The sequence below is a fragment of the Pteropus medius genome, unplaced genomic scaffold (assembly GCF_902729225.1).
Source record: "Pteropus medius unplaced genomic scaffold, Ma_sr-lr_union100, whole genome shotgun sequence".
Classification (NCBI taxonomy): domain Eukaryota; kingdom Metazoa; phylum Chordata; class Mammalia; order Chiroptera; family Pteropodidae; genus Pteropus; species Pteropus medius.
Window position 1 is genome coordinate 964,840 of NW_024353909.1, and position 25,204 is coordinate 990,043.

A 25,204-nucleotide genomic window follows, 5' to 3' on the forward strand; every position below is an offset into this window, starting at 1 on the left:
AAAGGTACAACTAAAATATATACTATAATTGTTGTTAATAAAAATCAGCATCTTTAAAAAAAATTACCATCCTCACACATTTAACCCTATAAAGCCAGTGCAGATCTAGGTATGCAGCATAACTTCTCTGAACATTTATTGATTTGGAGAGAATAGGCCCTGCCATTGTGGCAGTTACATCTTAAGAGTGACAAATCTAGAGCAAGCTATGTTTATTTTTTTTTTTTTTAATTTAGTTTTAACTTTTTCTATTTGGCATTAATTGTTTGTTAGTTCCTAAGAACAGGGCCTTCAGCAGTAAGAGAATTGTTCAGATGAATAATAGCCAGATTAGGAGATTCAGAGATAGTCAAAAGTAGGAAGGTAAGGGGTCAGAAAATGGGTTAATTTACCCATTTCACCTGGCAGTTCTTCAGACTGCGCACACAAAAGGGCTGCTGTCCAGTCTCCCTCCCTGTGTTTCAATCTGTCTGTCAGTCTCAAATGGTGTCATTGGCCTTGGGACTAGAATGTTCTTCAGGTAAGACTATAAGCCCTTCTAATAAGTGTATGGTGTTTGATTTCCATTCCTCTGGTCTTGCAGTCATGGTACCTCTCACCATTTCCTTTTCCCTAGGTGTATGTGGTCGGGAATGAACCTTTAACAGTTTTGGTGGACTCTCTGCTTCCTGTCCTGGGAGCACTCTTTTCTCTCTACTGTTTTACCAAGCACAGTGTGTCTCACATAAGGTAAATGATCAGAGAACCTTATTTCCTTATTCATTTATAAATGGTGAAGTCTTTTTTTTTTTGTACATTGTTCTTGTTCTTATTTTGAATATGACTTATGCCACCTTATAATTGTTTTTTTTTTTCTTTAAAAGTCAGGAAAACATTTGAGAATCCTCTTATTCTGCTCATCTAGAAAAGAAAGAGAGCTTTTCAAATTGCAGGAGACTGGATATAGTTTTTAGAATGGCTTTCTTCAGCCTCTGTGCTAGACATCAGAGATGAAATCTCTGTTTACATGTATTAACTTGCCACTGTTTGATCAGTGAGAAATACTAGAATTACATGTCTAGGAAGGAGGAAATAGAGGATGGATCGTAACTACCTGTGGGGAGTTAGAAATCAAGTGTGGGAAATCTGGATCTGAATGTGGCACTCTGTAATTTAGACTTGAATTTGGTGTTAATGCTGCAGTGTTGTAAAGAAGGAAGAGCTTTCTTAGTCATCCAGAAAATAATCTTGTGGTGGAATTAAATAGGCCTCATTTTTTATCAGCTCAATTTTTATAGCTATTTATGTTTTCTTCCTCCTTAGGAGAGTTTCTAGCCTTTCTAAAGTCCTACAGAATTCTGAGTTTTGGTGTTTGGGAATCCCTCATGTGTAACTAATATACAATAATAATCCTTTCTTCATTGGGTTATTATGAAGACTAACTATGCATTAAACTGTTAAGCACTGTCCCTGGCAAATAGTAAGCTATCATAGTCATCATCATCAAGTGGTGATGGAAAGTACAGTTGACCCTTGAACAACGTGTTTGAACTGTGTGCATCCCCTTATACACAGATTTTTTTCCATAAATACCTGGACTGTTTTCAACCCATGGTTGGTAGTCTGTAGATAAGGAGGGCCAACTGTATGCCTTAATCGATGCTATTTTATAGAAGGAGCTTAAGTATCTTCAGATGTTGGTACTTTTGGGGGGTCCTGGAACTGATCCCCTGTGGATACTGAGAGACAACTTCATTTTGGGGGGAGTCAAAAGTTAAACATGGATTTTGACTGTGTGGGGAGTTGGCATCCTTAACCCCCACATTTTTCAGAGGTCAGCTATACTCAGTCTTGCATATTAGTCAAAGCTTACATACTGCCTTTGACTCTCTAATTTTCAGTTAACAAATCATTATAGTCCCAAGCCATAAGTGAAGTGACAACAGAAAGTGCAGTGAAAGATGGAGTCTATAAACATGTGAATTTGGCTTCAAAGGACCTTCTGTATCATAACTCTTGTTTTAGTTTTGAAACCCAAGTCCTCACAGCACTATCATGTCCATATCAGAGACTGAGAAGGTAGAAGCAAATGTTTATTCCACTTCTCTCTTAGTTAATTGGCATCAACAAAAGGGGATGAGGAATTGGCAAGAATTTGTTGGTGTGCTGTTTCTTGGTCACCAGCTACCGGTCCCATTGATAGTAGAGGGTTTTATCAGTGTAAACTTTATTTCACAGTGCCTAATCCAAAGGCAATGGGTACACTTGGAATTACCAAAAAAAAAAAAAAAAAAAAAAAAATCACACAGGACTCATATGTCATGTCAGGGTTGCTTCTAGAGCCAAAGATTAGTCAGTCACTCACTGAATTTTAGGATATTTTATTCTGAAATTTACAAGACGCATACTTTCCATTCCTGTGCTTCAGTAGTACTAGGTGATTGTGCCAGCATTTAGAATGCAGTGGAACCTGACAGTCTTTCTTTCTTTTTTATGTTAGCTTGTTAGATGTGTAGAATAAGATGACAAGCTCATTTATAACTGTTTTTTTCTGCCAGGTCACTTTGCCAAGAGATCTTATTATGGATTCTGGGGAAACTGGAGAGAAAGAAGGCAATTGCCAGCCTGAAAGGATTTGCAGGGTTGGACAAATCTGTGCCTTCTCTCCATTCTCTGTGTCAGTTTAGAGCTGCCACTCAAGGTGGCATTATGATTACCATCAAAGAGGCCATTTGGTGAGTTCACCCATCTTTTACTGTCTCCAGATTTAATTGTACCCAAAAGGCCATTCTGTTACTTGTCCACTAAGGGGTGCTGATAGAAAGGAAACCAGAAACTCAAGAAGCTGAGGTGCTGCTGTTTATGATCTCTAAATGTAATGTGAGCCTTAAGTAATTTTCCAGGTTTTTCTCAGATGCTAGCTAATAGTGGGTAAAATTTACTAGAGCCTCACAGCTCTGCATCACAACAAGCCCACTTACTTCACAAGGTGTTTGCTAGTGAATTAGAGTAAAGGTCACAGACATGTTCACCTTCAACATCAGGACAAACCAGTGCTCTTTCTGACTCAAAATGGTGTATGTATGTTCAGAGTCAGACTTATTCCTAAGGGGAATTGCCTGATAGCTATATTTTATGGTAATTTTATGGTGGGGGTTTGTTTCTCCTAAGGATTGATTAGAAGTTACTTAATAAGTGTTACTGGAATGGATGATTTATTTCTCCAACATCTCACAAGTATATTTTAAATTATTTCCATTTTCTGGGAGATGTGTATAGATATTATTACCTCAGAATGTTAAGTTCTTACCGATCAGATTTCATATAGTATTTGACTGGTGGCTGCTACTCTACTTAGATTTCACATAGCATTCAAAATGCTGCTGTTTGTTAAAATATTTAAATTTTATTTTTTTTTATTCATCGTTAACTTTAAAGTTTTAGAAGACTCTTTCAATTTTGAGGAAAATAGGAAAAACACATTGATTGCAAATAGAATTATAAGTACAAACTAAAGCTACTAATTCACTGAGAGTTGAGCATTAGTAGGTTCTGTGGTTATAAACTATGCCCCTGAATTGAAAGAGTTTTAAAAATTTTGTCATGTTTATTTAAAAAACAGTTTGGAACAGTTTAACTTGGGACCGATTTAATGATTATGTAGAGAATTTCATATTATTTAACTTATCAGTAGTTAAAACTTATTGCTATCTTAACCAGTCTTTAGTATACTTTTTAGTGTACATATGTCAAAATCAGCAGTTGTTATTGAAACTATAGTTTCCCTTCATGGTAGGAAAAATAGTGAATAGGCAGTGCTTGAATGACTCTCTATCCACTACCAGATCCTTGGTCTGGGATCTCTACATGGACTTCTTAAGGTCTATAATCCCCTTAAAATTATACACAAGAAATTTTTGTATATGCAAACATGATTTTTTTCTTGAAAATAGTGTCCACAGCTTTCATTAGATACTTAAAATACTTCATGTGTTCAAAAAGTTGACACTGAAAAAGTATTTATCCTTCACGAATCTTTTCCCTGTCCTAGCAAATGACTGTCCAGTACGTGACAGCCTAGCTTCTGAGAATATTTTTTCACATGGAGTAACAGGAAAATTAAACAAAATTTTTAGATCTTTTTAACGATTTGCTGTTTGGAAATAACATGTTACTTTAGAATATTATTAATGTGGTTTAAAACAATATATCTCTAAATGATCAATCTTACCAAAATAAATCTGACTTCACATTGCAGCGATGAAGATGAAGATGAAGCCTTGTACCAGAAAGTATCCTCAGAGCAGTGCCAGGTGGAGTATATTGGGGACTTGCTGTCCTACTGCCAGGAATGTGGTTTGGCTGGTGATTTCTTCATCTTCTGCTTGAAGGTAAGAACTGCATATATAGTTTATGGCCGGCTTTCTTCCAGGGTAGTTTCAGAAGCCTCTTTGAATTTTCAAGGCAGTCATAATTTTAATCATAATTTCTAAAATTAGGTCCCTAGGAGAAATAATTAGAGGATACAAAGGTAATTTATTTTTCAGTAAGTTTGGTTAAAAAAAGAAACTTACCTTCAGTAGTGCAAATGTGATTGAATGTCTTTTCCAAGGTAATCTGTGCTGGAATTTTAGAGATGACCAAGCAGAACTATTGATCTATGAAAGGGTTAATCTTCGCTCTGTGTTGACTGTAAGAACTCTTTTGAAGTTAATAGCAGGTTTTACAGCTATAGAGTAATCCCTTATCCTTTCTGACTGTTGTTTTGTCAGGTATTTGGAAAGGAGAATTAGTAGTTCTGCCTCTCTGATTTCACTTTGTAGCCACTGGAAACCTTTTCTGGGTTTGTTTCTTAGTGCTGGTGATTGTGCTTCCTTTTGTCCTAATCTCCAACAGTAACTTGTACCCCATACCATAACTCCTTATTAAGTAACTGTGTACCCCATTACCATAACTCCTTATTTGCACTATTTGAGACCATAAGCCAGGTGATCTTGGATTCCCTGTCCTTCAGCTCTGTGTCTCCATTATTTTCACTAAATAAAGTGCTGAGAGAATGATTGTGGAGTTTAAGGTTGGTGTAGGTGTGGGAGAATGCAAAGAAGGAATTAGGGTTACCATGTCTAGAATTTGAAGCATGGAATGCTTTCTGAGCATCCCCCTGCTCAGCCACTTATTGTCAGTAACATTACAAGAATATATGCTTTTACTTGGATAATTAAAAAAAATCAAAGGGCTTTCTTTGCTTTAAGCCAAATTTCTCCACGTTGTACTATTGCCATTTGAGGCTAGATAATTTTTTGTTGGCAGTGGGTGAAGAAAGAGGTGGAAGGGGCTTCGGGGAGAGAGGGGCTTCCTGTGCATCACAGGATGCTTAGCAGCATCCCTTACCGCTACCCATTAGATGCCTATATTGCCTTCCAATTACGATAACCAAAAATGTCCCCAGACATTGTTAAATGCCCCCTAGGGAGCAAACTTGCTCAAGCATGGTTGGGAACCACTCCTCTAAACTGTCAATTACTTTGGTAAAGCATTAATCATTAAGAAATTTAAGGTTTTCCTTTTCCTAGGAAATTTGCCATGCAAAGCGTAGAGAGAAATAATGAATATGAATTATCTATTAGTAGAAGTTTAGTTCTAAATATCTTAGAGAAAAAGGGCTGTGGTGCTGAGAACATCTAATAGTCTCTAAAAAGAGTTTGGAAATCTTATGTGGCCTCAGTTCAAAGAAAGCTAGTGGTAGAGATCATAAAAATACTGATAGAGTAAGTAGTCTGTCAAACTAGTTCTTTGTTTGTATGTATGTTTTTCATTATGAAGTTTTAAATTTTCATATACATGGTATCATAGTAATATATATTATTCTGTATGGGGCTAAAAAAATGATCACCTTTCCTCCCACCTTCTAAGTTCTTCTAGCTGGGCTAATAAATTAACAGAGATTAACAGGAGAGAATCAAATTTTAATAATACTAATGAGGAATTCACATATGCATGAAAATTCCAATGATAGTGAGGTAATATTAGGTATATATGACATTTTGGATAAAGGAGAAAAGGTAGGGGATGGGGGTCTTAGGTTTCAGAAGTGAGAATGGGCAATTTATAGGTATTTGAGGAAGAGCAGACCACACTTGGCAGGCAGATTCTTGCTAGGCAACTAAGAAACAGAGAGACACAGGCTATCTAGCTAACAGGCCCCTGCCTGAAGCCTTCTTATTTACCAAACTTAATTCAAATTAGGCTAAGGCAGACATCCTAAGATTTCCTTCCTGAAGCAGGTTTTTCTATCGGAATCTCTTGGGCAGGAAAGGGGAGAGGGTCAAAAGTTCTTTCTGAGTCTTTTGTTTCATAATAAACAGCTTAAAATCAATATCCAAAAAAGGCAGCTTCAGAGGGGCAAAAATTTGGTTTCCTTCATCTGGAACTTACATTTTTCACTCCACAGTGTTTTTGAATTGCTCTCTATTGATATCTATATAGATCTGGTTCATTTATTTCAACTGCTGCAATATAATAAATACATCACAGTTTATTCCTTCTCTTATTGCTGGACATTTTTGTTTCCAGTTTTTGGCTATTATAAATAATGCAGCAAACACAAGCTAGTTCTTTAAATACATATTTCAAACAGAATATTCTAGCTGTTTTTGAAGCCCTTAGTTTTGTAGGTTTTTTCTTTACTTTTTCTTTTCTTACACACTAGGAGTTGACTCATGTAGCCGTGGAAAATGAAGCAGAGTTAAAAACGGAACCCTTCTCCAGCAAAAGCCTCTTGGAATTAGAGCAGCACCATGCTCTTCTGGTGGAAGGCCAAGAGCAGAAGCTGCTGGTCCTACAGTTGATGGCTGTTCTGTGTGAGAAAATGTCTGAGCAGATATTCACAAATGTCACTCAGGTCAGTGGCTGTCACATTCCGAATGGCAGTTGTCTATTTTGGTTTCTTTATATTCTTTCCAAAAAATGTTCATAAAATGTTACTCAGCATGTGACAACTTCATCCGTGTTACCTAGAATGCTGGTTAAATGTGCAAATTACTTGGCTCACACTAGACCAAGAGAATCAACACTTTTCATGGGTCCTGGATTGAATCAGCATGTTTAACAAGCTCTTGAGGTGATTCTCAAGCACATAAAACTTTGAGAAATGTTTTAAATATTTATATGTTATATCACAGTGGTCTTCAACTTTTAGTGCAAAGGAAATCATCTGGGATCTTTTTCAAAATATTGATACCTGGCCCACTTTTAGAGATTCTGATTCTGATACACATGTCTTCTAATGTGCATCAAAAGTTGAGAATGATTAGAAATTCAAATTAAAAAAAAATTTACTAGTGAACAATAAGATCACCTTGAATTTCACAGATCTTCTAACCCACAGCTTATCTCTACAACAGCCTGTGAAGGTTTAAGCTGTTTTTTAAAAATGCTCTCAGAATAGGATGACTATGTGAATTTTATTGATTCAGACTTTCTTTCTTAATAGGAAATAAAAGTAATAAAGTATAGGCAGTGCAGTTGCCATATTTTACTCCATTACCAGAATTAGTTGTTGGCGTGGTTGGTGAATAGTCAGTTGTAAGATGGTAGGATGATCACGCTGAAATCTGATTCTCCGGCTCTTTGTACGCTTCTCATTGTCATCTGCCTTCCAGTGTTGCTAAGCAGCGTTTCCTTACAGCTCCTGCTGAGAAAATGTGCAGCTGCCTGTCAGCTCCGGCTTATCACGACTGTTTAGTGAGAATTATGGTCATAATTTCAGTTCACCGACCCTTGTTACTCAGTAGGGTGATTTGTTTCTCCTGTGTTTATATCAGCTCCCTAAAGATTTTTTCATACAGACCTTCTGTTTTTGTCTCAGGATGCTAGTTGGAAGGGGAAATGGTCTAAAAACTGATATGGCTTGAGCTTTTACACTTATCTCTCTTTACTCCTAATTAAGGAACAATGGTTTTAGGCTGATACAAAAAGTGATTTGCTCCATTAAATTATCCTGCAGCTAAGGTTAAAATATATTAGGACAAAAAGAACCACAAAAAAATGTAAAATTGCATTTAGTAATCTTACTGCTAGTGATAATTTTGGTATGTTATTTTGAAATACACACACACATAGATAAGTTATAATTTCATTACTATCTTTAGGAACCAAGATTTTCAGTATAAGGAGAAAAGTGTTATAAAATAAAAAAAAAATGAGTAAAAACCCGATAATATTTAATTTCATTTGGAAGTATGAGTATGAACTCATGATTTATTTTTCTCTTTTTAAAAAATAGGTAATTCCTAGCTCGGTCCACTGTCAATGCCAAGAAGCAGTGACAACCCAGTAGTAATAAGCATCTTTTGTGCCAGATTATAGTTTCTAAATATCGTTTCCTACTAAAAGAACACAAAGCTTATTGGATTAAAGGTTTATTTGAGGTCTAGAGTAGGAATTGTACACTGTAAGCCTAAGGGCATCTTGTGGTACCTGAATGCAAGGAAGCTGTCTGAGATTAATGCAGTCATGTCAGTAGCACTCAGGAGCCCGTTTGAAGGGGCTGTCATTGGCCGTAGATAGGATATTTTGAGCATTAAAAAGAATAATGCCTGCAATGGATCGAAACACATCAAAGTTACAAAAATTTGATTCCCCACAAAGAAATTCCTTTTTGGACATTGTTGAAGGTTGCTAGGGCATTAACTAATCATTTTGTAAATTCATAAATGAAGACAAAGAATAAAGCATTTATCTTGCCTTTCCTTAGGAAATATATTTCAATGTAAGCAAATAGTCAATGAAGTAAAAACTTTCTTTATACAAGAATCATAGCCAAAAATTTCAAAAAGAGAACTAGAATATTGCATTTTGCAATCCTCTAATGAAATAATGGATCTAGGTAACAATCATCAGTATCTGCTTAAACCATTAAGGGTACTGTAATTAAACCAAATACACCTGAACCAACTGACCCTTCCCCGCAACCAAGCGTTTTATTATGAAAACTTTCAAATGTGAAAGAATTTAATAGTGAATACCTATATACCCATCACCTAGATTCTGCTCCTAGTATTTTGTTATATTTGCTTTATTACATATTAATCCATGTTTTCATCTTTCTAGCCATCTCATTTTTGATGGATTTCAGGGTTAATGGAGATAGCATTGTATGACCTAAATACTTCATTATGGACTGATTGATCTTAACATTACCATAAGTTGACAAGCAAACATTATATGCCTCCTGATGTAGTAGGAAATATGCAGCATCACCTGGGAAGGGTTCTTGCCAAAATAATAATATTATTATTAATAATAATAAAATAAGTAAAATTAAAAAAAAAGAAAACAGAACAAAAAGTCTCCAAAATGTGAACCTGAATCTAATCAAGGAAACCCAGGACAGAGGAGTAAATTAATGCCAGAAGGAAGCAATTGGCCAAATCCAGAATTTGGGAAATTCTACAGTACAAACGACCCAGTTTCTTCATCAAATAAATGGTATGAAAAAGGAGTAGGGCTGTTTTAGCTTGAAAGGGACTTAAGGGATGAATCAACTAAATGCAATGTGTGGATCCTGATTCAAACAAATGATATTTTTGAACAGTCACGAACCGAGTATTAGAAGATGTAAGGGATTATTATTGGTATGGTAGTAACACATGCTCACTGTAAAAACATTTAAACAAAGTAAAAGGGCAAAATTTTAAAATTAGGGGCTTCTGATTAAACATGGTGTATTGAACACGTGTTTATGGGCTCCCTTTGGCAACGTCAGGGCCAACAGAGCAGGAAAGAAGACAAAGCACTGTATTTCAATAAAACTGCTAAAAAAATTTTTTTAAAGAAAAAAATAGAAGCAAGCTACTTCTCACTGCAGAGGCCCCACGTAAGCTCCAAAGATGGGACTGACTTGAGAGCTTAAAACAGGTTGAAAGGCTCTATTAGCTTCTGTAGACCCCTCGATTCCCTCCGCAACTTCATACAACCATCTCCTCTCCCCTCCCCAGCAAAAGACTGGAGGTTTATTTTTGAGAGAGGTTGAACCCAAGAGACCCTGAACTTGGGTGGTAGAAGTGAACTGAAAAGCTGGAGGATTAAGTTGATGTCCACATACTCAAGTCAGGCCTCAGCCCCCTTCCTCTTGGTTGCCTGTTAACAGCAGGTTCATGCATCTCCATAGGGTTATTGTGAGATTAAGTGAGTTAGTACCTGTAATGTGTCCAGAATGATAACTGGTAAGTAGTAAATGCTTAACGTTGTTATTAAGTTGTTATTAAATTAACCAGCTAAATAATTAAAAGTAGTAGCCTCTGTAGAGCCAGATTCAGATGAGGAGAAATGAGATTAGGTCCTGCTATTTTTCATTATAAACTTTCAGGAATATTTGGCTTTTTAAATTAGGCACTTTTACAAAAAAAATTAAAAAGTGAAAGTTTCTCCCCCTTCTTCACAGCATACATAAACTCTAGAACAGGCTTTAGTCACATACCTGTCCTTGTGGCTGGCAGTCCCCACCTGAATCACAGGAAATGAATAGGAGGGGGAGGAGCTGTTGTACAAATGGATATAGTGGTTTTGTTGTTACAAGAAAGTTTGGGGGAAAGTTTACTTCAGAGATGACAATAACAGCTGGCTATTACATTAGTTAACAACTCCCAGAGTTTTTTTTAACATACAGACAGACAAAGAAAGCTTCCTTCTTAACAAAAAGGGGATGATACTACTGGTTTTGCAATATTTAAAAAATATATATTGTGGAGAGGAACTTAGAAAAAGTCAGAAGGCTAGATAGTTCTATTCCAGTAATTTAACAATACTGGGCAAAATAGAAGCCTCACAAAGAGTGCTTTAGAAAACTCCTTGAAGGCAAAAATAGGTGGCCCAAGATGGTTGATACAGTAGTTTTTCTAGAAAGGACAAGTGTCCTTAACTTCTAGTATCAATACAGTCCTAGGATAGAGAGAATGATAAAAATTGCCATAACCAGGATTGTTCATTTTAGTAAGTGGAACTTTTAATAACCTTTTTAATTTCCTGCCTTGTTCCAAAAGACAAGTGTTAACAAGCCTTTTATTTTTATTTTTTTACTTTAAGCTTGCAATAAAGATTCTAGCATAGCATGCGGTTTGCCCAGAGAGTTGAACATGCAGGTTTGCCTGGTATTTAGAGGCTTACTATGACCTCTCTCAGCCATTTCATTTTCAAAATGATCTTTCCCTTTTGAGCTATTAATCCTAATATGCATGTGTGTCTGTACACGTGTGTATGTGTGCGTATGCACATGTGTATGTGTATGCTGTCTTTATTCTAAGGCGTTTCTACTTAAGGTGATTAATCTGTGTGCAGCTAAAATGATGCTGACCAAATTAATTCAAAACTTAGTTGTTAGCCAAATGCTATGTCAAATCTTATTTATGAATAATCTTAATCCTTTAAAAATATTTGCTACTTAAAAAATGATTGGGTCATTTTTACAGATTCTTTGAAGGCACTGGCTTCAAGATAAAATTGAGCGCCTCTTCCACCATGCGTTGTTTACTAGAATTAGATTGTCAAAATGGCAGGGGTAGGGAAAGAAATGCATGAGAAGGAAATCTTAGGAGAAGCAGATCTAGGACCTTCTAATGGAAAGAAAGTAAAAAATCATTTGTTTTAATTTCCCATCAAAGTTCATGAAAAATAAAGGAAATTAGATTAGTATATTAAAACATTTGAGACAGTATAATTGGGCTTTCTCATTTATTGATCGTATGGCCTTGAGCAGATAACCTCTTTAAGTCTTGGATTCTTCATCTCGAAATGAAAATAAGAGTACTGACCTCCGAGAGTTAATATGAGACCTAAGTGAAATTGTGCATGTAAAACACAGCACCATGCCTGCTATACAATAGCAGTAGTTCTTGAAGGTTCTTGCTATCATGATGTCGGTGAAGAAGATGAGGACTTAGACGTAAGATGTGGAGAGAACTTTGAGATTTTTTCCCTTACTCCTCACTGATTCTGTGAGACTGACATGGTACTTACTGCACTTACAAGGCACCTAACTCCTCACTGATTCTAAATCCCATTTCTGTGATAGGTGGTGGACTTTGTAGCAGCAACACTGCACCGAGCATGTGCAAGCTTGGCCCACCAGACAGAGAGCACTGTGGAATCACAGACACTGAGCATGTCCATGGGGCTGGTAGCTGTCATGCTGGGAGGAGCTGTTCAGGTGAGTTGCAGACATAAGTCAAACTTGAATGGAAGGGAAAAGAAAGAGAACAGGAAAACTATTGTTTCCCTTCTATACCCTTGTGAGAAATAAGAATGGATATTGCATTTGCATATAGGAGAACCAGGATAAACAAGTCAGATTGTTAATGAGAATTGTCTCCAAAGTAGAGGTCCAGAAAATTGTGCCACTTCTACCTTGTCACTTGTGCAGAGTTCACCATCAGAAGGGTAGGGCCTTTTCTGAGTTGGTACAAGCTTGATTTAGAAACACCTAGCACACAATGTTTTGCATCCATGGAGAAATCTCTAACCCTCTCTGTCATGGCTCTCCAAAGCTTGTCGCTGCTGTTGTAGTCAGGGAAAACCTTTGTAATCTGCTGGTTGCTTAAGATTCCATCATTTTTTAGTAATTCCATTTTAGCACAGGATCCATTGTTCAACCCATGTCATGTAGCATGTTAAAGCTTTGTTTCCAGTGTATGTATCTTTTTATATACTTAATTTATAATCTTTTATTCACTCAAAAAATACTTACTGTATACTTGCCATGTGCCAGATAATGAACTAAAATGCTGGAATACAGCAGTGTACAGAGCAGACATGGTCCCTAGCCTCATGAAGTTTATAGTCCAGTAAGAGAATCAGATACCAAATAAGTATTCAGAAACATACTTAGAATTGAATGATGTGCCTCGGAAGAGAAGTGGAGGGTACCAAGAGAACATAGCATCCATCCTAGGCTGGGAAGGTCTCCACTGAGGAAGTATAAGTTTAAGCTAAAATTTGGATAGGAGTTTGGGAGTATGTGTGGTGCAGATGAAGGAAACTCTTCCAGTTAAAGAAGGCATCCTGTACAAAGTCTGGAGAGCAGGAAAGCTTGGTATGTTTGAGACACCGATAGAAAGCTGGTATAGCTGAAATGTAGAGACCAAGGAGTCAGAGTAGTGCCAAACAATGTGGAAAAGTAGGCATGTGTGTGAGACTGGTTAATTACATACCACTTTAGGTTAGGAGACTACAAGAAGACAGAATAGGCTTAGTACAAGTATTATGAAATCTAACTTGAAATCAGACTGGCTGTAACTCTTAGCAATGAGTAGGGAGCCTTCTGCGAATGGATTTTTGAGTTTAAGGATTCAAATCTGATACTGATTCTTGGTATATTAGAATTTGCCTCTCTCTGGCCTGTCCATATGGGGAAAAGGAATTCTATTTGGACCTATTGTTAACATGAAGCCCATTTCTCGGTAGATTTACTTAGCACTCCTAATTTTATATTTACCATGTAGTTTGAAAAAAAAAAACAGTTTGGGTTCAGTTTCTACAATCATATTATATACTTGCTGTTAGAACTGTCAAGGAGGAGTTCACCAATGGAATAATTTTTGTTAAATTGTATTGTTATTGGATTTAGCTGGCCTGATTAATTTGGGTTTTTTTGTGGCTCCATATTAACTTGAATAGTCTTTGTTTCTGTAAATTGAGAATGTGATTTTAAAAAAATTTTCTTTTCTCTTTTTTAACATCATTGCTAACCATATCCCAAATGGAAAACAGAACACAGAAACCTCCATTTTCCTTTCTAGAAGCCCATTGTTGAAGTGCTGGCTGTGTAAATTAGTCATATTCTGAGAGTGATTCACCTGAGTTATGCAAATGTGTATCCCTTACCTGTTCCTGCCCTTCCATGAGCCATCTTGACTCACTGATTATATCCTGGATTCTTCTGACTTTGCAGTTACTTAAGTGAACATAAACATGTCACCCGTATACTTTTGCCCTAAATTTATTATTTTTTCTGTTTGATTCATGGATTTATAAGTGGCTTCTAGAGTAATGAAATCTAACCTGAAATCAGACTGGCCGTAACTCTTAGCAATGAATAGGGAGCCTTCTGCGAATGGATTTTTGAGTTTGAGGATTCAAATCTTATACTGATTCTTGGTACGTTAGAATTTGCCTCTCTTAGCCTGTCTATATGGGGAAAAGGAATTATATTTGGGCCTATTATTAACATGAAGCCCATTTCTTGGTAGATTTACTTAGCACTCCTAATTTTACATTTACCATGGGTTTTCTGTCTTTGTATTGGAAAAAAAAAGTTATGATTCTGAATTGTTTTTACATAATCATTGTCAGCCTTAGGGTTTTTTGCTTCAGAGTCTAGAAGATTATACTGTACCTATTCCCAATTAGGATTCATTGTTTTAGCTAATGAAATAGAACCTAATAGCATTTGAACCTTTTTTTCCTCTCTAATTTATGTAATTAAGGTGATTATTAGGACACAGCGTCTGGGAAGGGGAGTTAATTTGGAGAAAGTGTAGGTTTAAGACTAACACGACAACTGTAATTCCGAATTCATTTTGTAAATTTCAGGGTGGGTCATCAGTAAAAGGAACATGATGTTGGTAGCTTCCCTGTCTCCTCAGAAAGCAGTTTCTGCCTTATGTTCCCTGGCCTGTTGGGTCTCCTGAAGCCCCGTAGCACCTGCAGCACAGAGCTCACCTGAGCTTTGAGGCACAGGTGGTGTGCCTGGGATTTGAACCCAAATCTTGAGATCTCATACCACATTTTATGAGAGTATCATAGAATGAACTCATTCGAGGAATATTTATCAAGCACCTCTTCGCCCTTCTGGAGCTTACTTTCTAGTAGCTGTGATTAATCTGATGAGTTCTTAATTGTTTTTTTAGAAGGTTCTTATTTTTCTACCTTATGTCTATCTTTATGTATAGCTCAGTATAAAACAGGGCATATTGCACGCTGACTTAAAACCAAAGTAAAAATAACACTGGTAAATAAATTCAGTGACGTTATGTAAATAAGGATCCAGACATAAAAACTGTCCAGCTAAATATCTGAAGAAACATAGGCAATAAACAGAAATGAGAACACAAAGAATAAATATAAGTGTTTTTCAGAATTAGAAATTATTAGGTCAGAAGTTTATTGCTTGAAGAGACCCTCAAATTCTTCCAAAATAGTCATTTTCCCTGGAGCAGGATAAGGCAGGATGAGAGTTATGCCTGCCCCATAGTGGGCTCTGTAAAGTCTCAGGTGGGGCTTTTTCAGTGTGTACTGCCCCGCTCTGGCTGTCATACCAGTTCTCATGCATCCTTTAGAAGTACCTTCTAACTGGTTCACTCCTAACACCCTGAAAGAAACCGTAGATGTGGGCTGACACAGCTCTGTTCATTCCATTCCCAAAGTATTCTAGAAACTGGGAGAGAGGCAGCTGGATAAAGAAATCTGTCACTCACCTGTGGGCTGTTCCTTCAGGCCTCAGGGCTTTTACACACAATTCTGAGATTTCTGCTGAGAAGCAGTGACAGGAGTAGAAATGAGGGCTTTATGATCAGTTCTAAATTTTGTTGGTGGCCCTTGGTGACCCTTAAAAACTAATTAACATTTTAATGCTTCAGTTTTCTCATCTAGCAATTAAGTGAATATTATTTTATACCTCAAGAAAACTTTTTGAATATTTATGAACAAATAGCTGGCACCTGTAGTCTTAGATTTCCCTGATTATTCTAATAGTGGGAAATCTATAGGCTTATGAAGCTGAAAATATGCATTGCTTTAATTGCCTTATTAGCTCCTATTCGGAATCCACATACCCGCCCGTGGTGATTAGAGAAGTTACCCAGTTTAATAAGCTGAATACCCCAATGACTAAGAAGTTTGAAAACAGGGAGAAAAGATACTTTGTTTTGTTTTTAATAGACTTTAGTTTTCAGAGCAGTTTTAGTACACAGAAAAATTGAGCAGGAGGTACGGAGATTCCCTATATACCTGTCCCCGCACATGGCCTCCCCCACTATCAACATCTTGTAACAGTGGTATGTTTGTTACAATCGATGAACCTACACTGACACATCATTATCACCCAAAGTCCATAGTTTCCATTAGTTTATTCACCGTGTTGTACACTCTGTGGGTTTTGACAAATGTTTAATGACATATATCTACCATATGTAATAGTTTCACTGCCCTAAAAATCCTCTGCGCTCTGCCTGTTCATCTGTCCTTTCCCCAACCCCTGACAACCACTGATCTTTCTATTGTCTGCACAGTTTTGCCATTTCCAGAATGTTACATAATTGGAATCATACACTACGTAGCCTTTCCAGACTGGCTTCTTTCACTTAGTAATATATATTTAAGGTTCCTCCATGTCTTTTGTGGTATGATAGCTCATTTCTTTTTAGTGCTGAATAATATTCCATTGTCTAGATGTATCACAATTTACTTACCCGTTCACCTACTGAAGGGCATCTTGATTGCTTCCGGGTTTTGGCAGTTATGAATAAAGCTGCTATAAATATGTGTAGATTTATATTTGAACGTAAGTTTTCAACTAATTTGGATAAATACAAGGAGCATGGTTGCTGGAACATACGGTAAGAGTATGCTTACTTTTGTAAGAAATTGCCAAACTATCTTTTTTAATTTGTAATCCTTGATGACAAGGGATGTTGAGCATCTCTTCTTATGTTGTATATCTTTATCTCTTCTTTGGTGAGGTATCTGTTCAGGTCTTTTGCTTACTTTTTAATCGGGTTTTCTTTTTGCTTATTGTTGAGTTTTAAGAATTTTTCGTATATTTTGGATAATTGTCCTTTATCAGATGTGTCTTTTATAAATATTTCCTACTAGTCTATGGCTTGTCTTCTCTTTATCTTGACATTGTCTTTTGCAGAGAAGTTTTTTTTATTTTAATGAAGTCGTTTATCAATTATTTCTTTCATGTCATCTAGATTTTCTACTGTGTTATCTTGTAGGAATTTCATAGTTTTGTATTTTACATGTAGTTCTGTGATTCACTTTGAGTAAATTTTTGTGATGGCGTAAGGTCTGTGTCTGAATTTATTTATTTTTTGTATGTGAATGTCCAGTTGTTTTAGCACCATTTGTTGAAAAGTCTGTGTTTTGCCACTGTATTTTGCCACCTTTGCTCCTTTGTCAAAGATCAGTTGACTGTATTTATGTAGGTCTATTTCTGGACTCTCTGTTCTGTTCCATTGGTCTATATGTCTTTTTTTTTTAAGGTATTGTATATAATAGAAATGAAAGAGATGGTATACTGTAGATATAAGTAGATGTTCCCATTTCAGATGCTTAAAGAAAAAACAAAAGTACATAATACTACAGAGGCACTGCATGAAGTCTAACATAAAAACACTAGCGAAATTATTCTAAAATGTCCTTTTCAGTTACACATAGATTACTGATAAAATTGACTCTTTTCTTAGATAACATATACCTTAACTCTGGACATATATATTCTCTTCTCCCCTTAATAGGTGGTAACATCAGAATGGTCAGTTGTTTTACACATGAAAGTAAGCTAACATATGTTGCAGAACTAGAAATTCTACCTTATGTCAATTTTGCATTAGTTTCTAATTGTTTAAACAAAGAAATCTGAGGGGAGTGTATGGTGAAATTCTACAGGTACAAACCTGTCATGTACCTCAGGTTTTCATTTATTTGGGAGGAAAGTGGTGGAGAAAATGAACAATAACAATTCTGTGGATCTGTGGATTTAATAGTGTAAAATGAGAACATTATATAGGTCCTATGAAAACAGTTGGTTAATTGCTTCATTGGTTGGATAATGAAATGAGTGAATGAGTAAGTAATAAATATCCTTTGTTCTAAAAAGGATTTAAGGCCTTCAAAATTTTCAAATAATCAGGGCCTCATGAAGCCTTATATGATAATTTTTCCAGTATTTTCAAACAGAAAAGGATTACCACTGCTTCTTCTTTTGCCACTGACTGTACACTTACCTTTCCTAGTAAGGTCTATGGCATTATTAGAACAAAGTTTCTAGAGAGAAGAAAATCTTACGTAATTTTCACTCCCACTTTCTAGGAGAAATTCCCTTTTGTCAATTATTGTCCCATTCCTTTCTGGACCTATGCTGCCCTTGAATGCTGGCCAACCCCTTTAGATCATATACTTAAAAAAGCTTTGTTCGTTCAAGTGAAACCTTGTAGGGTGTTGGGTAAGAGTGTGGACTCTAGAGTCAGACTTGTTGAGTTCGCATTTTACCATCTTCTGGTCGTGTGACTTTGGACATGTTACTTAACTGTTCTGTGCCTCAGTTTCCCTGTTTAAAATGTAGATAATAATAGTAACTAGATCATAAGGATGTCAGTATTTGTGTGTGTTTTTTGTTTATCATATTTATGTTTAAAATTTTACATAGTACTTACTATGTGTCAGGCACTAAGTACTTTGCTAACATGAACTCATTGTTTATGGCAAAAGGTACATAAAAGTCGAAAATACAATAATACGATAAAAAGATACAACAAAGGTCAAAATACAATAATCTGAAAAAGAATTTCACCATGTGATTGGATATTAAAATCTGATATGGTAAGAATAGCTGTAGAGATAAACTGTTTAATGGGTAAGTGGGTACAAAGGATGTAAATAGGCTGTTCACAGAAAAAGAAATGCAAACAGCGAATAAACATGGAAGGATGCTTAATAGTGCTGTTAGTCTGGCTAATGCAAATTAAAACTATAAGATACCTTGTTCTGCTCATCATATTGTAAAAATTAAGAGTAATGCTGATGTATTTTTTTAATTAGAAAGTACCTGTATAATTAATAAATTTTTTTGTTGTAGTAATTATTCAACAGTAGTTGTTGAGTGCCATACTCAGGCTATGTGTGGATTACATCAGGAACAAGATTTAATCCCTGCCTCTTTTACTCAGGATATGTTGCCTTTTGCTCAAGTAATATTAATGTATGCCCTGTTAATTTGAGTTTGGCATTTTTCATTTCATTTTGTAGTTGAAGTCAGGTGATTTCGCTGTCTTGAAACAATTGCTGCCTCTGTTGGAGAAGGTCTCTAACATATACCCTGACCCTGTCATCCAAGAACTCGCTGTAGATCTCCGCATCACCATCTCTACTCATGGAGCGTTTTCCACTGAGGCTGTCAGTGTGGCTGCCCAGAGTACTCTGAACAAAAAGCATCCAGAAGGGAAAACAGAAAGGCAGCAACAAACCAACCATGAAAGATACACTGATATGTCTCATAGCCACCTTGAACAACAGAAAGCCAACCAGACAGGCCTGAAATCTGATGCTCCATTCACTTCTCAGGATGTCAGTGAACCTGGCACTACTACAAACCAGAAGTCTGGAAGCATAACCACAGAACAGCTCCAGGAAGTTCTTTTATCTGCTTATGACCCTCAAATTCCAACACGGGCTGCTGCCCTGCGAACTCTCTCTTGCTGGATAGAGCAGAGAGAAACAAGAGCCTTGGAGGTGCAAGAGAAGCTTCTCAAGGTGAGTAGAACACACCATCAATACACACATCTGCAGGAGGGGCGGCTTCCGGGAGCTTTGACTGTGTATTAAGCACTGTCCTGGGCTCCCCTTGGAAACTGTAGTTGTTCTGAGGAGGCAAGATGTAGACACAAGAAAGACTTAGATAACCACACAAGGCTAAATGGAACATGAACAGAATACCAGAATTTTTACAGGCAAGAAATGCTGTGGGTAGTCAGGAAAAGGAGAAAGGTTGAAATCTGGGAGGAGTGATCTTGATATGGCCTTAACAAACTAGTAAAGTTAGTGTGAGTGAAAGAAAAGGGGATGGAACAGCAGGAGTGAATTCCCAGAGATGGAAAAGTACCTTTTTGATAAATAGGTCCACCTTCAACACTGTGGCCCAGCCCAGATAAGCCACCTGTTTTCTCTGGGCCTCTTTTAGAGGGGCATCGGCCAGAACTGGGTTTCCTCCCCTCTTCACCCTTTATCAATGAAAAAGCTGTTCTTTACATTGTAGATTTATGTGGGAGAATATATATGCTTAGCTGGGGATTTTTTCCCTTTTGTAGAAATTGTCCTGACCTCAGTATAAGTTAGAGGTTAAGAGCAAAGGATCTAGAGACTACTGATCAAATTCCAAATCAGTTTCTTAGACAAGTCACTTATACTTTCTGAGCCTCAGTTTCTGCGTTTGTAAAGTAAGGATAATAATAGGACCCTCTTTATGTTGAAAGACTTAAAATCATCCATGTAAAGCACTAATTATAGTGGTAGGCACATAATAAGCACCAAATAAAGGCTACTTGCTGCTGTTATTATCTCTTCCATAGACTTTAGCCATTAGACTAAGAATTATAATTCTGATTGAATACATTTATCTTTAGTCACTGAAGTATTAGAACCAACAATATAATAATAACTGCTGTTTATTGAGCCAGGCCCCTATACCTTTCAGATGTTGTCAGTAGTCCTCACAACAACTACAATATTGGTATTATCCTCACTTTATAGATGAGAAAACTGAGGTGTGGAAATGTGCCAAGGATATGTTGTCATTTAAATGTTGCCGAAAACCTCAAATTATATATCTCTTTTGAGTAATCATTAAATTATCCCATCATACACTTATTTAGATGGCGAATGCAGTGAATATCTTTGGAATTTTCTTTAACTTATTTAACCTTCATCTGCTGTACATAAATAGTCATCAAATCCTATCAATTCTTTTTCCAAGGAGTCTTTTAAATCTCTCTCTCCCTCTTTATTCACATGGTTACTACCCTAGACTAAGCTTCCTTTACTTCGTACATGATCCCTATTCCTTCCAACCTGGCCATCTTCCCGGGTGAACTAATCTTAGGCTCTTCCTAACATGCAGCACATGTGGAGGCCAGCAGCATCAAGTTGGTATCAAATATCTCTGTGCCAGAGAAGGACGCATCACTACATATGGAACAGACACCTCCAGCTTTCCCTAGGCATGAAGCAGGAGGAACATGGGCACGTGGCCACTGTCTTTCTCTGCCCCCCATATTAGAGCCTAATTCTAACATGTCACTGTCATATCTTCTAGATGAGCAGTACCCACAGCAGTTGACATGCCCTGGTGGTTTCCTAGATTGTAAAATGTGTTGAGATTAATTTGTTACTAATGTCAATGTAAGGGCTAAAATTTGAAAAGACTTTAAAAAATAAATTAGAACAGATTTAAAGTTATCAAATTATAACATCTCTGTCTCTCACTTGCATTTCCATATGCTTTCTGACTGTTAGAGAAAAGGATCAATTTATAGCAAATGTGCCATCAATTGGGCATAGCCCCAAACCTGGCCTCTTGTGTTCTTGTGTGTCATGGCCTATAGTCTGTCATGTTGGTATATGAAAATGTTTTCCACCGTGAGCTGTAATGGAAAAAATGTTGAGAATTGTTCTTCTGGATTTTGGTTTCCATGCCTACTCCTGTGTATTCGATTACTTCAAGAACTATCTCTTCTTAATCACTACTCTTTTTTAACTATTGTAGAAATGGGACTTCAAACTTATATACTGTTTTCCCCACAAGACTTTAAAGTCAAACCAGTGTCTAGCTAAGACAAACAAGAAGAAAAACATTTATTCTTTTGAGGCTACCATAAGGGTCTTAATCTTGCTTGCTCTTTGTGAGTCATATCACTGCTGTGTTTTCTGGTTCCAGATATTTTTGGAGAACTTGGAGCACGAAGACACCTTTGTATATCTGTCTGCTATTCAGGGTAAGTTAGTCCTGGTTAAAAGACTTTGAGTCCGTGGACCAAAGAATATATCTTGTAGATTTGCACAAAATCTCTAAAATCCTAGAGCCACAAGACTGCTGCTCATTCTGTCTAGTTTCCTGTCTCCTACTGAGGTCTTAATTTAAGTCACAATAATAAAATGCCTGGAGGGTTCCCAAAGGGTCCTGATAGAGTTTCAATCTCTCATAATGATAAGGAAGTCTATATTTATGTTTACTTATCCTATATATTAAATCCTTTTTCCTCCAATTCAAAGAGGTAAAGAATGGCTCACATATGAGTTATTACATTAACTTTTTATGTATTTAACTATTGTCAGTATGCACTTTTGCTCTCTCTTCAAAAGAATCTCAGGGTCTTTAATATTTCTTCGTCGAAAGATTTTTTGCAATACATTTATTTCTCTTTTGTGATCCTTTGTTATTCTCCGCATCTCCATTAATTTTTGGATTCTAAATCTAGAAAGGGGCCTCATGAAAAGCGGGTAGAGAATTAGGCACCCAAATGGGTGAGAAGTAGACATGGTGAGGTCAGAATTAACTCACAGTATCTCTTGGCTCCATCAGTGGAAGATAGTCATTAAGATCTAGGGCTCTGGAGACGAAAAACTTGGATGTATCTCCCATTCTCTGCTTCTCAGTTGTATGAACTTTGGCAAATACTAAATCCCTCTGGGCTTCAATTTCTTAGCTATAAAAAGAAGGCTAAATAGGAATGCAAAATTGTACATTGCTTTGGAAAACAGTCTGGCAGTTCCTCGAAAAGATACACATAGAGTTACCACTTGAGCAATTACACTCCTAATTATATACCCAAGAGAAGTGAAAAATATGTCCACTCAACAACTTGTAAATGAGTATTCATAGTAGCCAAAAGGTAGAAACAACACAAATGTCCATCAGCTGATGAATGGATAAACAAAATGTGGTATATACATACAATGAAATGTTATTTGGCCATAAAAAAAAAATAATGAATTAATGAAACATCCTACAGCATGGAGGAAACTTGAAAACATTATGTTAAGTTATAAAAAGCCAGTCACAAAAAAACACGTATTATATGATTCCTTTATATGAAATGTCCAGAATAGGCAAATTTACATATAGAGAAGGTAGATTAGTAGTTGCCGAGGGCAGCAGAAGCGGGGTGTTGTGGAGGGAAGGAGAGAAAGGGTTGGGAGGTGATAGCTAAAGGGCACAGTGTTTCTTCTTGAGGTGATGAAGACAGACCTTCTAAAATTGATTGTGGTGATGGTTGCACAGCTCTGTGAGTATGCTAGGAACCAATGAACTGTACACTTTAAATCAGTGAATTTTATGGTACAGTGGTCCACCTTTATCCACGGCGGATAAGTTTCAAGACCCCTAGTGAAACCTGAGAACCCTAATCAACTTCTTCAACTCTGCCAGAAATGTGGCAGCAGCTTCTTCATTGGCAAACACAGCCTCTTCAGTAATTTTCATATTTTCAGCCCAAACCTATTTCCAAATCTGTGTAACCATCCCTTACTTGTGTAAATGGCTTGGTGTCACTCATTTCAGAGGATCCTTTACTGAAGTTTTCATGTAGGCTCAATGCTTTCTGGAACAACACATTGCCATCAGTCAGAATACGTTCTCTGCTTATGTCTTCTACCCACAAATTTAATGTCTTTTCCATCTGAACTAAGTACTTACCATGTATTGTGGCCATAACTTTTGCAGTTTAAGGTATGACGGCAACTGGCATGCATTTCTTTTTCCTTCTTCACAGTGTCAGAGATAGAAGATTCATTCTTACTGTAGATTTTAGCAATCTCAGCATATAATTTTTCCTTTCCTTATCAGATTGAGAACTTTTACCTTTTCATTTGAAGCACTTCATGCTTCTCTTGGAATGTCTGAATTGCCAGCATCATACTCTTGCACTTTTGAACCATTATTCAGTGAAATAAAGGTTACTTGAACACAAGCACTGTGATAGCGTGACAGTCAATCTATCTGATAAATCTTATAACTGAGAAGGCTGCTCAGTGACTAATGGGCGGTAGCGTACACAGTGTAGGATATGCTGGACAAAGGGATGATTCATGTCCCAGGCGGGATGGAGCGGATGGCACAAGATTTTATCGGGTTACTCAGAATGACGCATAATTTAGAATTTATGAATTGGTCATTTCTGGAATTTTCTATTTAATATTTTTAGACTGTGATCGATTGCAATAACTGAAACCATGGAAAGAAAACCGCAGATAAGGGGAGACTACTGTTCTTCTGTTGGATTGCTAAGTAATAATGTGGTGTTCTATGTAACTTCTTAGATCTAAAGCTTCAGTAGACTGATTTTATCAGTTATTGCTACGTAATCTACCCCAATACTTAGTAGCTTAAAACATCAATCATTTATTATCACTCCCACATCTGTAGACCAGTGGGGTTCAATTGACCTAGGCTGGGCTAGGCAGGCCAGCTCTGCTTCTCCTGTGTCTGCTGGTCAGCTGCGTGACTCTGCTGAAGGTGTTCCTCATCATCCCAGGATCCAGGACCTCCCAGGCATGTTCCCATAGTGATAGCAGAAGTGTAGGAGAGCAAGGTCTCTTCAGGCCAGAGCTTGGAACTGTAATCCTATCACTTTTGCCTCATTCTGTTGGCTAAAGCAAGTCATGTGGCCTAATCCAAAAGACAAGGGGTGGAGAAATATACTCTGTCCCTTTAGTAGGATATTTGCTCTGTGACTGCCAAGTCACAGAGCAAAGGGCATGGATGCAGGGAGGGGTGAAGGATTGAAGCCAGTAATGTAGTCCTTCACACTGATGTGTTCTGTTTATCTGCAAAAGGCAAGGTTCTCTGCAAGCACAAAAGCATGCACATGGCTTCTTATTTCCTGGTATAATCTGGGTATAATTAGCTCTCTACAGACCTAGTAGCTAAAGCTTAAGAGAGAGTGCAAGTGGGGAAAGTATATAGTGATGAAGGCCTGAGCCTTGAGATTCATTCTTTATTCAGCAAACATTTATCGTGCACCTACTATACACAAAACACTTTAACAGTGAGGTGTTGTGACCAGGTTAAAAAGCAAAAGAAAATTCTTCAAAGCAGACAAAATGATCACCCAAAGAAGTAAAAGGACAAATAGGTGAGAACAGAAGCCGAAAGAGTAGAGGATTTCAAGAGACAAGTAATGACTGCAGCTGAGAGGCTGAAGAGTCCAGGAATTGAAATAAGCCTGGGGGCTCGTTAGGGTTCCGGAAGCCATGTGACAATAATGGTACTTATGGGAATCAAATAAATCAATGAAGTGAGAACCTAAAATGCCTATAACTATTAAGTCTCAGAAAACTAATAATCCTGTACCTTTCCTGAGAAACTGTAATACTGTCAAGGAGATGTTTCTCATTGTTTCTTTTTTTAAGACTGGGTTTTCAGGAAGCCATGGTGTGTCATTTTAATGTGGCAACA

At 37.0% G+C, this 25,204-nt stretch overlaps 1 protein-coding gene across 1 annotated transcript in view; it reads left to right on the forward strand.

Annotated features, from left to right (window-relative positions):
• Positions 1–25,204, forward strand: part of TANGO6 (transport and golgi organization 6 homolog) — a 128,613-nt gene that overhangs the window by 30,286 nt on the left and 73,123 nt on the right. Inside the window, exons 8-14 of the mRNA XM_039851783.1 lie at positions 617–729; positions 2,538–2,714; positions 4,238–4,370; positions 6,689–6,880; positions 12,050–12,184; positions 19,003–19,506; positions 21,686–21,743. Coding sequence (XP_039707717.1) covers positions 617–729; positions 2,538–2,714; positions 4,238–4,370; positions 6,689–6,880; positions 12,050–12,184; positions 19,003–19,506; positions 21,686–21,743 — 1,312 coding nt within the window. The remainder of the gene's footprint in view (positions 1–616; positions 730–2,537; positions 2,715–4,237; positions 4,371–6,688; positions 6,881–12,049; positions 12,185–19,002; positions 19,507–21,685; positions 21,744–25,204) is intronic.